The sequence below is a fragment of the Physella acuta genome, unplaced genomic scaffold (genome assembly GCF_028476545.2).
Source record: "Physella acuta isolate Inbredline_101_S28 unplaced genomic scaffold, ASM2847654v3 ptg000213l, whole genome shotgun sequence".
In the NCBI taxonomy this organism is placed as follows: domain Eukaryota; kingdom Metazoa; phylum Mollusca; class Gastropoda; family Physidae; genus Physella; species Physella acuta.
In genome coordinates this window covers 264,534-282,226 of record NW_026731732.1, presented here as the reverse complement: position 1 = coordinate 282,226, position 17,693 = coordinate 264,534, and the positions used below count along the sequence as shown (strand labels likewise).

Here is a 17,693-nt window from a genome sequence, read left to right as displayed (position 1 = left end):
GACGTCACATCTCAGCTTACCACTACCCCCCCCCCCCCCCAGATTTGCAGCAATTTCTTTAAAAAATCGCGAAATAACAGCTAATACTCACTTTGTAAGAAAAAAAGTATATCGTGATACTTTATGACCTCTCCTCCCCTTCGTCGCAAATCGTCACAAAAATTCGACCCCCTACTCCTTGGAATATGACGTCGTTTATGGAAGCCCCCCCCCCCCCCCCCCAGGATGTATATGATTTATTTTTAAATTCCTCTAACATTTTCCCCAGCTTACAGTGTTGAAGAAATCTACTTCCTAACCCCAAGAAAGTCCACTGGTTCAATTAGTCCACCCAACACTCACCGCGGCTTGCCACCCGACAAAAAACGACGATAGTAAGTAGTTCGTTCGATTCACGTGACCCGATGTAATGTAAAGATAGTAAGTTGTTCATTAGATTCACGTGACCCGATGCAATGTAAAGATAGTAAGTAGTTCTATTCACGTGACCTGAGACAAAATAAGGATAGGAAGTAGATCATACATTCAGTTGCCCTGATAAATAAAGCGGAAGTAAGCTTCACAAAACTATCTCGTATATTCGTATATAACACTATGGGTTGGGATGGCAATTACACTAGAATTGACACTATTAGGTGCCGCACCGGTTGACGCCCGACCTAGCGACGCCACTGAGAAAGACATACCGACAAGATTGGAAAACTTGATTTTCCCTATTCGGGTGGATGTCTAAATCTCGATATTGATTTTTTTTGCATGATTATAATAGGCCCCCTTCCCCCATACTAATTCTAGATTCTATATTCCGAATAAGGAAAAATAAAAATATTCTAGCTTCTAGGTCTAAACCTGCTAAACTTTTCGCCTTCTCTGGTGGCACTAGTCCGCATCTCCCTAGGTCAGTACACTTCCAAGTTATGAAGCCCTTGCGTTAAAAAAAGGAAAATAATATAGATCTAGATTCTAGAGCTAGATTCTACTTTTAATTTTTTTATACAATGAATTAACACATGAAGACTAAAGCTACGCATATGAAAGCTTCTAGATTCTAGATCTACGAGTTTTAGCCTAGCACAGGGGTCTCCAAACTACGGCCCGCGGGCCGGATGCGGCCCGCGAAGTCCTCTCATCCGGCCCGCGGAGATCCTTTAGTCCAAGGAAAAATCGTCTGTTGGTGATGGCTGAGGAACTTTGCCCAGAAAAATAAAAGACATGCCTGGAAGAAACTGGCCCCCGAACTGAAATTTGATGGGTTATGCGGCCCTCGGACTGAAAAGTTTGGAGACCCCTGGCCTAGCAGACCATATCATGAAATGAACTCTTTAGTTTAAGAAATACAATTGTTTGATCAAGTTTCATGCAACGAGGAAGTTGGAATTTTATAAACATGGTTTACGCAGAGTCCAAAGACCAAAGCGAAAAAAATAAGATCTAGATTCTAGATCTAGATTTCCAGATCTAGTCTAGATTCTAGGTGTAAAACTGAAATCTATGCTCTAATCTACCGAAAGTTAGATCTAAATTTAGAATCTATAAATGAATAAAATCTAATTTAGAATCTAGATCTAGATTCTAAATTACATTATTTTTAACTGTGCCAGGATTTTCTATAGTTGCTAACTGAATTCATATTATACTTATAGTATTTAAGCAAATAGCACATTTTGTATAGTTTAAAGTTTAAATTGTATCTTTCACCATTATTTTTTTATTTGGGTGTTCAGGTGGAGGATTTATGTTTTTTTGTCGGTTTTCCGACTATCAATATTTTTTAATAGAAAAAGATCAATTTGGCCCATCTAATTGATGATAATAGGTGTTATATTATTATGTAGAATCTAGTGTTTAATTGTAATAATATTCTTTATATCTAGAATCTAGACTATATTCCTTTCTTGATTTTTTTATTCTTCAGTTTCAAAATCTTTGAATAGTTTTTTTAGAAACCTATTTATCAGCCCAAAAAATCCTGAATATGTCTGGTAAAATAAAAACCTTTCATAGTGAAGAAAAAATTAGGGCGGCAGTGGAAAGTGTGAAAAATAGATCACTTTCAGTTAGACAAGCTGCTAGAAGTTTCGGCATTCCAATAACAACCCTGCACGACAAGGTCCATGGGAAAAGCCCATTGGTCCTAAAGGAAAACACCCTCCTCACCAGCAAGGAGGAGACCAACCTAGAAAAATGGTTGATTAAGCTGGCCGATAGAGGCTTTGGTAAGACGAATGAAAAGGTGAGTGAAACAGCCCGAGCGATATGTCAGAAGAGGACAGACAAAGAAGTAAAAATGCCGGGATACAAATGGCTGACAGGATTTCTTCGGCGCCATCCAAACCTATCCCGGAGGACCCCGATGTCCTTAGGAAGAGAAAGGGCAGTCATACCCCCTCAAGCTGTTGAGAAATGGTTTAAAAACCTAAAGGGGTCTATTGTGGAACAAGACGAAGCAATACTAGACAGCCCAGAAAGAACTTTTAATGCTGATGAGACAGGGTTTTTCCTTCGATGTTAAGAGTCGAAAAATTGTTGCATGCAAAGGGGCTAAACATGTGTACAATGTCGCATCCAATAACAAGACCCAAGTGACAGTGCTAGCATGTGCCAGTGCCTCTGGGCAATATATCCAGCCTTTGTTAATTTTTCCTTATAAAAGGATATCTAACAAGAACCTGCTACAGGACTTTCCTGAGGCATACCTACAGGTTTCCGACAATGGCTGGATTACTGCCAGCATTTTTCACATCTGGATAAGGGATTGCTTTTTACCCTCAATAGTCAACCTACCAAAGCCGGTTTTGTTGCTGGTCGATGGACATACGAGCCACACATCTCTTTTGGAAACACTGGAGCTCTGTGCTGAAAATGGCATAATCCTGTATTGTCTGCTGCCTCACACTAGCCACCTCATACAACCACTTGACCAGGCTTTCTTTGGTTCAATAAAACGCTCCTGGACGGATGCTGCTCGCGAACACATGTGGGCCACTGGTGAAGGAGTCAACCTTGAAAGCTTCGGGAAGGTGTTGAAACCTGTGTGGACAAAAGCTGCAACGCCAAACAACGCATCAAAAAGTTTTATGGCTGCGGGGATTTACCCATTCAACCCCAACAAAGTATTGATGTCCGGCAAATTCGGCCCAAGTGAAGTTTACTTGTCGGGTGATGCCCCATTAGCGGACTACTCACTTGAAGGCCAAACTCCCTCTGTGTCAACTGTCTTGTCTGATTCTCCACTCCCTTCATCATCTCACACCTCAGCAACTCGCTCCACCCCGATAAATTCTTTCACTGTCATTCCTTCCATTAGCGAAACATTTGAATTTCCTGATCCCTTTGCTTCAATAGCCCCGCCCGTTTCTCCAAGCCCTTCATCATCTCACACCTCAGCAACTCTTTCCAGATCTAGATCTAGTAAGTAAATAATGTTTTCTGCTTTCATACGCTGATCGCCATTTCTTTATGTCATAATGTTCATTATTATCATTATGGTATGATGATCTTTTTTGACAGAATGTGTTTTTTCTCCATCAGTTATAAAGTTATATTAAATAATTAATTAAGCTGAATAATTTATAAAATAATACTTTATTTTTAATACTGCACTTAACTTAGATAATAATTAATATGTATTAGATCTATAATCTATTCTTCTATGTATTAAGTTTTTGATAGTTTCTATCAATGAAAGCCATAGTCTCTGATAGGGAACCTGATGGCATAGAACTCACCCTTTAGAAGTTGAGGTCTCAGAATCAGATGAACAACTACACTACTGTCCCCCTCTCATGTCTGGGATATATTAAATATTTACTTAACACTCAACTCTCAAACACACTCACATGCACACTCAAACACATACATAGAAACTTATATGTATATATATATATATATATATATATATATATATATATATATATATATATATATATATATATATATATATATATATATATATATATATATATATATATATATATATATATATATATATATATATATATATATATATATATTACTGTCAAAGCCCAAAGTGTGGCCAAAGCTCGCTCTCTTGGCTATAGCCCGCTCTCTTGGCCGAAGCCCGAAGAACTTAGCACTGGCCAGGACGTACTGGCCAATGTTCTATCTAGACTAAGTTGTGATCGTGTTTTCATTATTATTATTATTATTTATATATATATATATATATATATATATATATATATATATATATATATATATATATATATATATATATATATATATATATATATATATATATATATATATATATATATATATATATGAACATTTGATTATTTAGGCTATTCATTTTACCAACAGCAGTTCAGGCAGTTCTATACTTGTGGATGCTTTAAGCTACAAAGTAGTGAGTGAATATGGAGATGCTGTTCCAGCCAGTAACAGATCACAAACACCTAGTCTCATCCTACCACCCATCAATGGACTAACAACAAGCACTGATAAATTGAGCAATGGTGAATTACTTTATTTTACAAAACTTGTTATTGTAGGTTTTTACATATAAACAAATAAAATAGTATTCAATAGTAGAAGATTTAGCTACTTTATTCAGCCTTGACTATACAAATAGAATGATGTCATTTTAAAGAAAATGTGATATTTTGAAAGTTATGTTTTAAACTTCTGTACACATTTAAGGAAGGCTTAAGAACTAGTTAGTCTCAACTTGCTAGTTTAATTAATACCTCTGACACACATTTTAAGCCCACTTCTTAGTTAATTTTTTTGCTATTGTTTTCCAGCACTGTTACTTAAAATAGCTTTCTTGCCAAAACATACCTGTAACTCAGTTTGATGTTAGCTGTACTTGATAGATTGTGAAATGGCAGATAAGTTGTTAAAAATAATTATGGGCGGACGTGATTTTGTGAAACCAGCGTTTATTTGTGAAAAGACATTTATATTTTTGTACAAAATTTAGATTTATACTTTAACTGCATTTGTGCCATCCATTTATCTTTTAAAATGTACTAATAAAATGTATCAGTATAATTTATGTAACATTTGTCACTTGGTCAGGAGCAGCATTGCACTAAACTTGCTCATCTGCTATAGAAACAACCGGCGGAAAAAGCATCGATAGTTACTACAGTTTCCACTAACAAAGGGTTACATTATTTTTTAACGGGCAAAGTGTTTGTTAATTTTTCAGTTACCTGTTACTGTTTTGAGGTTCAGATTGAGATTGTTTTAATTCAAAGTTTGCACTTTGTTTTGTTGGAATAATTAATTTTATAATTTAATTTTAGTCTGTTTCTAAAGTAAATATATATACATATATACATACATATATATATATATATATATATATATATATATATATATATATATATATATATATATATATATATATATATATATATATATATATATATATATATATATATGTATATGTATATATATATATATATATATACATATATACATATATATATATATATATATACATATATATATATATATATATACATATATATATATATATATATATATATATATATACATATATACATATATATATATATATATACATATATATATATATATATATACATACATTTATATATATATATATATACATACATATACATATACATATATATATATATATATATATATATATATATATATATATATATATATATATATATATATATATATATATATATATATATATATATATATACACACACACATACATTATAGCCTAAATTAGTATAAATTACTTGATCTAGTTAGTGTTCATTTGTGTATAAGGCTAAGAAATTAAAAACTAGTACTTATAGCCTCTAAGGCCCAAACTGGCCTAAGTGTAATTGTGCTACTTGTTTTAATACTTTTTTTCTGGCCTAGTTGACTAAAAAATATGTTGTAATAACATATAGCTTGGAGTTTTTCACTATTAAGAAGCATAACTAGATCTTCATATATCAAATGCTTATAGCTATGCTCAAGGTTCATTTTGATGGAAGAAAGGACATATTTTTAGATTGTTTTTAGAAGGAGGAGGCAAAAAAAGAGGATTGGCAAAGATTAAGAGATTGATAGAAGAGAGAATTGGCTTCAAAATCCATGATAACAACATTCATGTAACAGCAACAAAAACCATTTCAAAAACTCAGAAACAGAAGAAAAAACTCTAGTAACTGGGAAGAAATGTACGACTTCCCCAGCAGTGAACAATTAAAGTCTTTACCAGCAGAGGAACGTTTCAGTCCTGAGCATGATGTATCAACTGAAGAAAATGAATAAGACCCCATTCAACGCATTAGAACTAACACAGTCAACAAAGAACTTTGAATGTACCAAATGGATGAACTACCTTCAGAAGGCAAAAAATATTTTAGACATAATTGTCCTAATTGTAAGAGTAATGCTGTCTAAAAATTTTAAAGACAAATTTAACTTAGGTTCATGTCTACGAGAACAAAATATGGATTTGTTTAATTTGAAGATGAAGAGATTACAGCTGGAAAAGAACATGGTAAGTAAATTATGCCAAGACAGAAGGCAACTGAGGAAGTCTAACACAATCCTAAAAATTCAGCCTACAAACAAAAAAATTCCAGAAAATAAAAAACCTGATAATTCAGCTAAAACGTGCAAATGAGACAATAACAAAAGCAGCTGGAAGTATTATAAGCCAGAAATGGAGAGCTTTAAAATAATACTGCAGTCATGGAATTAGACCAGACTATAATGGCAGAAAGAGATGAAAAATACCCTGACAAAATCCATACAATGAAAGATAAGAAAACTGACAGCTTGCCAGTTAGGAAAGTTATTTACTATCTAATTTTGTCTCAAGAACCCATTTGAAATGTAGGCCAACTAATAAGGTACAGTATGAAGGTGTTGTGGCAGAAAGAACTATCATGTCTGCCTCAGTGTAATCAAGTAGCAAGAATGTTGCATGAGATTGGGGCACTGAGTATGTTGCAAGCTGGGGAGAAATTAATCAACTTGAAGGAGCCACTTTATCCTGGGATGCTACAACGAAGGCAGGCAGTCACATACATCAAATACACCTGTCCTTTTCTCCAACAAATCTTGTATCTGTTGTTACAGGTGAGTTACCAGGTGGGATAACAACTGATTATGTAACCCCAATCATCAATACAATTAACAACCTAAGGGACACCTGCGCAGACAACCTCAAAAAAGTACCCTAACAGACTGAGCACCAATCAACCTTGCTATGGTTGAGGTTTTAGAAACACATCTGGACATCAATCTGTAAGAACTAATCTGCAACATTCATCCTTTGGATGGTGTTGCAAATAATGTTCAATTTGATGAAAAATTTTGGGCAAGGATGGGCTTGTATAGCAAAAAGTGTTGTTGTGAAGATCATGCAACAGATCTCCAACGAGATACAAAGATAAAGGAAACCCACAAGGGTTAAAGACCTTCCTACGAGGACAAAAGGCAGCACAGAACATGTTCCTTAGATATGTAGGCAACATGCTGCATATCATTTTCCAAATGGGAGGCATAGAGAAAAGTTCCAGGAATACATTTGATTGATGAGTAAATACTGGTGCAAACACATATCTGAGGACGCCTGAACCTTGTTGTTGTATCACTATCACAGCATTGATGACAAAGATCTATGCCAATGTGGACTGCAAGTCTAACCTAGATGTTGTACCTTATCTCAAACAATGCCTCAACAACACTGAAATGTACATCCAACATGTAGATATACTTTGGACTTCAAACAAAGACTTACTTGAAAAACCTTTCACAGCTTATTGCAAGCTTATCAGAGCATTAGGAAAGATCTTCCAAATTATCCACTGTCTATCATTCTTATAGATTTGCTCTGTTGGGTTGTGAGCAACCATACTTTGAGGGAAGGACTACACAGGTGACATCCCAAAAGCTTGATGATACCAAATCAACAAATCAACAGGTCCACACAACATAGCATCTGAGAGAGCTCTAGGGATGATTGATGCTCTTTGGAGATGGGCTCCTAATGCAGCTTGGCAAAACAACAATGTAAATAAACACTAGATTGGCTTGATGAGTAACCTATTGTAAAACAGGAAGAACTTATCCAGTTTGCAATCAGAAAAGGTGCCCAGAAGGAGAGCACAATACAAAAATGTAAAATAGCCGAGGAAGTTAGTAAAAGGCAAAAAAAAAGGAAAGTAGAAGACAAGCTGCAAATGAGAACAAAAAAGCAAGTGAAAGCTTCCATCCAGCATCCATCTATAAGATACTAACAGGAAATATTCAAAGCAGTAAAAGACCCAGAGAAAGATCTGGTTGACTTATTACTGAGGAGTGATCCTTCATTGTGTCAGAAAATTTTGAAACATACAAGGATTCAGGATGATACATCTGTTGTGTACTGGGTCAAGTTTTTGACACAAAAAAATCAGCAACAATAAGCAATGGGATAGCATTTATATAATCTCATATTGGGCTGAAAGTGAGAGAGTGAGAATGGCAACTACTTGCTGACATCATACATGGGGATTCAATTTGTATTTAGGTTTGTAATATAAATGAAAATATCTTTTAAAGCTTTTAAACTGAAGCTGATACAACTAAATTAGTAACTATTAGCTGAAGATAGAACAATAATTACATAGTACAAACAAATTAGCAATAATATTTTTTTTTTATCTCAGATATGTAATCAGATTTTATTTTTGCTTTACTGTTATGGTTACTAAAATCATCCCTTTTCTAATTTTTCTAAGGCTGTAGTCTAAAATTTATATCCATACCATTTAAAAAAATTAACCCGTACATTCTCTATTAGCACTTGAAATACCTTATATTTTGATATAGAAATCTAGACAATATTGTTTCCAAAAAGACAAAATACTAATGCATAAAACCTTCCTTTCCAATTCTAAAAACAGCATCTTGTAATTATAATTACATAAAACAAACAATAATTATCATTTAACAAACATACAAATAAAAATACTTTTATTTCAATGTAGTACAATGAATTTAAGAACAAGCACACAAAAACCGTTTTAATAATTATGTATTTTCTATTTTGCTTGAGAAAAAAAGGACAAAATTTAAGTTTTAAATTTAATATTTTTTCGTGTTTTTTTTTGTATGAAATTTTCAACACTAAATTTTTATTTTTGTAACTACTTCAGCTATATTAATATTGGACTTGTTGGATTGCATTTTTCAAGTTCTACAATTGTATACTACTCTTTAGATAAACTGAAGAATTTTTTATGTGAAAGAACCATCAGTGGGCGTTAAAGCTTTTTTTAAAAATAAAATACAAATACTTATTTTTTCAAAAGCCCTGATAAATTAGTTCATAATAATTTTTTTTTATGTTATCAATCTTTTAAAAATCTGAAGGGCATGAAGTGGATGAAGGGAGTAGGATACAGGAGGAGGATGAAACATTGGCAAGCTGGGTTGAAAAAGATGGTGTTGAAAGCTCTTATCTGAGATCAGAGTTAGGTAGTAACAGTGAGAGTGCTCTTCCCCTGACACAAAGTTTAAATGGTTTTTCACATGAAATGGAGAATTTATCAGAACATGAAATTTCAGGTTATTATCTTGTTTCTTTATATTATCAAGCATTAATCAAATTTAATAATTAAATCAGATTTTTACATTATTTTTAAAAAGTTGAATTATGCTTTGTTGCCTTATAAATTTTGTAAGGCTGGGTTTAATGAGTTTAAATATTAAATAATAAGTAATTTAAATTTTAGACATATTTACTGTAGAATCAGTTTTAGAAATATTAAAATTTTTCCATCTCTAAATACAAAACGAAGCCCACTGTTATTAGCAATTCAAATAAAAATGTTTGCTTTAATAAACAGTATTAAAATTTATGTAAAATATTTCTATCAATAGAAACAGCTGTTTATAACTCAGAGAAAGATAATCAGAATGAATCAGGCTATGAAGAAGGCTGCAGAGTTAGTCCATTTCATGACAAAGAAACTTTGGAGTGTTTAGAAATTGAATTTCCACCCTGGTATTTCTCCACACATGGGCTATCGCGAGCTGCAACCCCAGAACCAGAAGACAAAGAAAGGTAATCCAGTCTCTTTAATCCAGAGTTAATACCTTTTTTTTTAAAAGTATAGATTTGAAATTACAGCTGGGGACATGATATTGATTTATAAATTTATGTCATATTGCTCGATAAAATAAATATAGCTACTTAAATCGTAGTTGTTGTCACATTATATTCCATAGATATTACCAACTAGCAGAAAAAGCAATAGATCCAAGTATGGTTGGGCCCATTACTAAGGAAACTCTTGAAGGCATTTACCACTTTGTTCCAAGGAAGTTAAGATTGGACTTTCCACAGACAACACGCTCATTTCTAAAGGTACAAGTTATATAGAATTTAATCGGCAGTAATTATAGAAATAAATGTACATTAACTAAACACACATTAAACTGACCTTGATGATTGCAGGTCTGCATGCTTTTTTTCTAAAACAAGGTAATTAAAAAGTCTAGTGACAATTTTAGCGCAATTTCCTTATGTTATCTAAAAATAGCTCTGTCGTAGCGTAAATCAAGAGCAGGGTTAGTAAAACCATTGGTTAGTTATTAAAACGTTTTTTATTAATTTTTTTCAGTATTTTACATGTTTTATTTACAATAGAGTTACATGACTAAAAACCATTGCGCGCCTACTGAACGTGATGGCGCAGCCATGGAACGCGATGGCGCAGCTATTGAACGTGATGACGCGTGTGGTGTGGTTGGAAAAAATGCCTACTAATTCGGTCCAAATTTTAATTAATTCAAAATTTTTTTTGTGACCGAACGAAAGGATATTTTTGAAAACTTTCTTCGGCAATATTGTTCTAAATTATGGCAGGAATCGATTTGTACATGTTTCAAGTCGCTTAGTGGTCTGGTTGCCGAGATATGGGCCAAAAACTGCATTTATTCGAGGTTTTTTGGCTTTTCCGGGAAATCCATGAAAGAAACCCGTAATTTTTATGGCCTATGTTCATCCTCGTAACTTGCTTAACATATTTGCTTTTGGAACTAGTCATCGATATTGCTTCGTTGAGGAGGAGATACGACTTAAAGCCCGGACACACATTCATCCATACATCCATACATTCATACATTCATTCATCCATCCATTCCCAGAAATGACGAGTTAATAAACGCAATTCTCCAGAATGGAAATTGCGCTAAAAAATTTAATATAAACTGCATTCTATGGGGAATTAGAATTTGAAATTATTTTTGTTTCTATTACTAATGAATATATAATGTACCATTAAATATTGACATGATTCTTTCATTTTTTCCTAAAACATAAAAGGAGGTAGATAATGATTATAAAGCTTCTGTGAGAAGGGCAATATTGGACTATGTTCTTCTAGACCCAGCTGAACAAGAGAGGTTAGGCTTGCCTATGCCTCACAAGGTAGGTAACCCAAATGACTTGCACATTAAACAGATAGAGTAGTTTCATATTGAACAAATAGAGTAGTTTCACATTATACAAATAGTGTAGTTTCACATTAAACATATAGAGTAGTTTCACATTAAACAGATAGGGTAAGTCAACATCAGATAGATTAGTTTCACATTAATTAGAGTAATTCCATATTAAACAGATAGAGTAGTTCCACAGTAAACATATTAGCTCCATGTTAAACAAATAGAGTAGTTTGTTACTTTTTAAAGAACAGTACTAAATAAAGAAAAAATGACCAAAATGAAGGCAGTGCTAACCCCTTATTATCTTCTTTGATAGCCCTCCCATCTGGCAGGCAGAGATGGGTTTCCATGGCATGAAAGTGTGGACAGGTCCAGAAATTTTCTACGGAAAAATTTATTTATTACCCATCCAGTCATGAGGCGAATACTCTATGAATTTCACCAGAGGTAAAAGTTTATAATTTAGCATTTCAGCTATTTTATTTTTTATTTTTACTTCTAGTTTAGGTTAAGTGGTAGGATTGGTGGCATAAAGTACGAGTCAAAGGATATAAATAAATTTAATTTAACTCATTTACTACTAGGTAAGGGAAACAACCTATTCCAAAGTATCACATTTATGAAAATGATAAGAAATAATAGTATTTTGAAAAATTGGTGATATTATTAGTAGCTATAACTCTTTCATTAATTTAAGATATAAGACGTTGCGATTGGTTGATATACCTGGTCTTCGTGCCATAATGCCGGTTACCATGGAAACTTTCCTCAAACATGTGCAAGACTCCAGTAAGGCAGCAGCAGCCGTACTTGAGAATGTCTGGCTGAACGAATGCTGTGAGTTGATTGACCAACTGCGAGATGAAGTCGAAGCATGGATGCCAGCAGACAAGGTTCAAATATCTTGACAAAATCTTAAGTTGTGTTCTTTAAAAATAGATTTTTAGTTTGGTGTAGTGTTGTGGTTGAAAAATGTTTGCAATATTCCAATAAACATAAGTACTGAAATTTTTTTTACTTATTACAACCTGAGAGATAGACAAGATGTGAATCAATTTTTAAAAAAAAATCTTGTTTGAGTAAACACAATTTGTAAACTTTCTTTTTCTGTTACTGCTGTGCCATAAAACTTATTTGGTCACCTAAAATATGGATAGAAAAGTATAGCTTTATTACCGATAACTATAATACTTCAAGTATTTTCTTTGTCAAACTTCAATATTAATTAATTTTCTTTTTGCAGGAGGCCAGAATACAAATGATGGATCATTTCTTCAACTGTGTAGCATCATTGATGTCAGGCCTATTGCGAAAGTGTGTGGAGACCTCACTCCAGGATCTGGTAGACTTGGTTGAGTGTTACCATGATGGGAACCTGTATGAGGGTGACTACAGCATTATGGATGGACTCGGGCTGTCTTATGTTATTCACCCTGTCACTATTTTTCTGGTGATTGCGCATTATTACAAATATTTTGATTGATGAAGGCAAATCAGTTCTGAATTTTAAAATCTATAATACATAATTTATGTTATTTATACAAATTTATATAAACATACATTTTTCATTTAATTTAATGCCCCAATAAGCAGTTTAAAACAAAAATGTCATTATTTACAAGCAAAGTTACAAATTTTTGTGTTTACATATTTTATTTTCAGGAAGAGGAACTTGAAAACTCATCCCTACAATTTACTCCAAATTTTCCTGATGTTTGTGATTTTTTCTCCCTGATCATTGATACCATGGTGCTGAGTGTCCGACATCTTACGCGACTTGAACATAAACTCTTCCAAGGTGTAAGTCAGCTGGTCTAATATAATACAGCTTATAAAGAGTTAATTTTCTTAGCATAATCTGCATGAAATTAAAAGTAAATAGCTTACATACATTTTCTCTTTATTGACTTTATACTACCTGAAGCTTACATACATATAATTATGTTCAGTGCATTTGAAACATTATTGTAATTTAAAACATTATTATGATAATTTAAACAGTACTGTGTATAAATGTCTTTAGTAAGCACAGTGAAACCCTTCTTTCCTTGAGGAAATCCTGTTTAAGATGATTACTATGTTGTTTAAAGCCACTTAGTGGGAGAACAAAAAATTAAGCATGTGTTATGAATGTCAGGCTTATTTGAGAAAATGTTTGTGATCACCACTTTTATAGGTTGAAGAACTGGAGCCCAAGATGATTTTATCTGTTGAGATTGGTGAGGAGGTGGTTGAAAATGCCAAAGACAAAATTAGAACTATTGTTCTGGCCAATGGCCATGGGCCAAAGAAGTAAGCCTAAACCAAGACAAAATTGATTATGACAATGAATTTTTAAAATAACTCTATGTATTTTGTTGTCTGGTATACTTTTGGCAAAATTCATAAAAGGCATAATGATAGTTTATCATTTTTAAAATTCATAAATAAATGATTAGACGGGTCGTGTACCATGTAAAACTGACATTCAAATTTTTAAATACACGCATGTTTAAATATATATAATTTTTTAATAATGTTTTTGTTTTATAATACATCATGTAACATTTAAATTTTAACCTTTATTTTGAAATTTAGGTACAGATCAGTATATGAACCATACAAGTATTTATTTACCAAAGAAACAGAGAGCAAGGTACAGAAATTTATCAGTAGGGAGCATCCATTGAAAGAATATGTACAAGCCATTGAGAGGTTGAAAAAGATGGCTTGGGAAGTGGGATCTTTACCTGTCTACGTACCTATGCATTTTTTTCTACTTGACTGTACAAATGTAAACAAGGTTTGTAGTTGCACATTTTTTTCTCTTATCATTGGTAATGTACATTTTTATTTTGAAAAAATCAATTTACACTTAGATAAGTTACATTACAGTGTACAAATATTTTGATTATGTATACCTAAAAGACAAATTGTTATAAAATTTTGGGTTTTGTAAAATAAAAGTTTTAAAAAAAATGATACTATATTGTTTAGAGTTTAATTCTTTCAATATTACCAAAGTAAAAAAAAATGAATGTTGATTATTCAACCATATTTTTAAACCAAATAGTGGCTTGTTGAAACAGCGAGGAAACATATTGACACCATGGTAAAAAAGATTACAGACATGAGCAGCAAGTTTAACCGTCAGATTTGCTCCCAGTATGACGTTATAGTGAAGAAAAGCTCCTACCAGGCTGAGAACACACATGAGCTTGTCCAGCTACAAGATTATGTGGAGAACTTAAAAGTTGGAGAACTTCTACAGCTCAAGGTCAGGCTCTACATTTGCACTTGGTATTTTTTACTTCATGCAAACACTCATCTATCTGTAATGCTTAGTGCTTAACATTTTACTATAGCATATTTTTAATTTAATCTTTTGTTTTTGTATCAACAAATCTTTAATTTATTTCAATTTTATCTAGTTTTACAAATATCAGAATTAACCATAAAAAAATGTAAAAAAAAAAAGTGTTTGAAATTAGTTAAATTAACTTGAATACAAAGTTTCAGAGTTGAAAACAATTTTTAACATGTTAATTGTAATGACCTTCTGTCTGTTAGAACAAGCTTGAGATAGCAGTAGATAACATGATGTTTCTCATGGAGTATGCTTACCTACCTAAGGAGGACATCACTGTTAACAACACCACATTCACTTGGCCTGGACGCATTGGTCCTATTGTCAGGAATGCGTAAGTTTTGTTTTATTTTTACCATCAACTTTGAAACTTATCTAGTTTTTCATTATATTCTACAGAAATAATACAACTAGTTTTGCAATTATTTTATATATTTTATCTGTTGTACAAGCTCCATTTTGTTCAACACTAAAATTGAAACAATACCCAACATTTAAAGTATAAATAAAATATCCCCCTGTAACTGTTGCTAAACTATTTATTGACTGTCTAGAGAGAATAAACTGCAAAGAGAACATGATCTGGCATGTAATAAGTTGAAAGAAAAGAAGAAGCAGTTTGAAAGTTTACTTGAGGAATATGTGAAGAAAGTTAAAGATTTTGGCACCAAAGATCGCATGTCAGAGGCAGACAAATATGTGGCTGAGCTAGAGGACATTTCACAGAAACTTGAACTTTTTAAAGAAGAGGTAAGTCTATACAGGTAAACAACCATCTAGTGATGTGAGATTATAAAAAACATTCACAAAAACTTGAACTATTTTTAAAAAAATTATTTAAATTAATGCTGCACACATTATAGTATATTTTTATTAAAATAGTTCATTTGTTTTATAGAAGTTAAAAATCAATGTGGAGGAGCAGATGCTTGCACTAGACACACAGACAGAATATCATCAGATTGAGGATATTGCTGCTCGTAAAGAGCCTTATGAAAAGCTGTGGTCAACAGCAGTGACTTTCCACCAGGTCCATGACAAATGGATGAATGGGCCACTGCTTGAAGTCAATGCTGAAGATGTGGAGGAAGGGGTGAGTTCAATTCAAAGTTATAGTTTCTGCCCTGATTTTTTAAAACACTATTTGCTGGAATTCTTTTTTAACCCCAATTTTTCTTTACTACCTACACCACAAAAATACTCACAATTTTTCCTGTTTATTTAAAAAATGATAAGTGTAATATGATTGTAATATTGATTTTAAAGTATTGATTTCTATGTAAAAGAAACAAAATTGGGTGCTAAAGTGAAATATGAAACAAAAGAAATAAAATCTCTATGTGTTAAAAAAAATTTTTTCCAGCTTTTTGTTTAGGATGTTTGAAACTGTACTGCAACTAACATTCAATAAATATATTGCTATAACTCAAACTGTACTGTTTTTTATTCATATAAACAGTTATTAAAATATGTTTTTAATTTATCAGGTTCAAAACCTCTGGCGTACTGCATACAAGTTGACCAAAGTGTTTGCACATTCTGAGTTTAAAGGTCCAATGAGAGCCTCAGCAACAATCAAAGCCAAACTTGAGAAGTTTAAGATCAATATGCCACTTATCACTGCTTTATGTAACCCTGGAATCAAACAGCGACATTGGAATTTGATGAGTGAGAAGGTAAAAAGATGGTTTTATAAGTCTTGATATTTTTAGATTTATATAATTTTAATTTTTTCTTTAGGACTTTAAAAAAACCAACAATTAAGCATATTTGAAATATAAGTAGATTGAAAATAATTTTTGCAGGTTGGATTTCATATGACACTCAATACACACACACACACCTTTAATTGTTTTGAAAATATTTTTTGTAGGTTGGATTTAATGTGACACCTAAACCAGACACACCTTTAATTGTTTTGAAAATATTTTTTGTAGGTTGGATTTAATGTGACACCTAAACCAGACACACCTTTAATTATTTTGAAAATATTTTTTGTAGGTTGGATTTAATGTGACACCTAAACCAGACACACCTTTAATTATTTTGAAAATATTTTTTGTAGGTTGGATTTAATGTGACACCTAAACCAGACACACCTTTAATTATTTTGAAAATATTTTTTGTAGGTTAGATTTAATGTGACACCTAAACCAGACACACCTTTAATTATTTTGAACATGTTTTCTGTAGGTTGGATTTAATGTGACACCTAAACCAGACACACCTTTACAAGAGATTTTACAGCTTGGTTTAGAGAAATATCTGGATGACTTGACAGGTATCAGCTCTCAGGCCAGTAAAGAATATGCTCTGGAGAAGGTATATTGACCATATTGTTAAAAACATCTTCAGTAAAAAATTTGTTGCTTCAAATTTTACTCTAATAAGGATTAAATGTATCTGCCATTGTTTTAATACTATTGCTTTTAATTCATAATTGGTAATATGTAATTACAGTTAATATTTACTATCTTCTTCTTCTTAATTCTTCGTGCCCAAGACACATAGGGCAGATGAAGTAGAGTTCATCTGATTCATTGACCTCAGCATATGAAGGGATAGAGTGGCCAGCACTATGCCCAGCCACCTTTGTTTCCCTAATCAGAGCTGGATGGACTCAGGGACGGTCCACTGATTCGAACCCGGATTTGAACTTGAGACTCTCGAGTTAGCAGTCTAGCTCTCTACCGCTAGGCCATGCCGTCTCTTAATATTTTCTATAATATTTACTTTTTCTTGCCAGGCTCTGAAAAGGATGAAAGATGATTGGGGAGGGATGCAGTTTCAGTTTGTAACTTACAAAGATTCAGGAGTTTCCATCCTGGCATCCTTTGATGATATTCAGGTTTGTGAATTTTTAAGGCATTTTCACCTGATAACATAGTTAACATAA

At 32.8% G+C, this 17,693-nt stretch overlaps 1 protein-coding gene across 1 annotated transcript in view; it reads left to right on the top strand.

Moving 5' to 3' along the window:
• The window catches only part of LOC131937558 (dynein axonemal heavy chain 3), a 55,724-nt gene that overhangs the window by 37,566 nt on the left and 465 nt on the right, over positions 1-17,693 (top strand). Inside the window, exons 4-23 of the mRNA XM_059295088.1 lie at positions 269-374; positions 4,324-4,478; positions 9,373-9,567; positions 9,883-10,066; positions 10,231-10,369; positions 11,330-11,434; positions 11,768-11,898; positions 12,149-12,344; positions 12,695-12,901; positions 13,114-13,251; positions 13,628-13,743; positions 14,029-14,233; positions 14,504-14,707; positions 15,001-15,131; positions 15,352-15,547; positions 15,696-15,890; positions 16,285-16,473; positions 16,671-16,730; positions 16,991-17,119; positions 17,544-17,645. Of these exons, the coding sequence (XP_059151071.1) occupies positions 269-374; positions 4,324-4,478; positions 9,373-9,567; positions 9,883-10,066; positions 10,231-10,369; positions 11,330-11,434; positions 11,768-11,898; positions 12,149-12,344; positions 12,695-12,901; positions 13,114-13,251; positions 13,628-13,743; positions 14,029-14,233; positions 14,504-14,707; positions 15,001-15,131; positions 15,352-15,547; positions 15,696-15,890; positions 16,285-16,473; positions 16,671-16,730; positions 16,991-17,119; positions 17,544-17,645 (3,083 nt within the window). The remainder of the gene's footprint in view (positions 1-268; positions 375-4,323; positions 4,479-9,372; positions 9,568-9,882; positions 10,067-10,230; positions 10,370-11,329; positions 11,435-11,767; positions 11,899-12,148; positions 12,345-12,694; positions 12,902-13,113; positions 13,252-13,627; positions 13,744-14,028; positions 14,234-14,503; positions 14,708-15,000; positions 15,132-15,351; positions 15,548-15,695; positions 15,891-16,284; positions 16,474-16,670; positions 16,731-16,990; positions 17,120-17,543; positions 17,646-17,693) is intronic.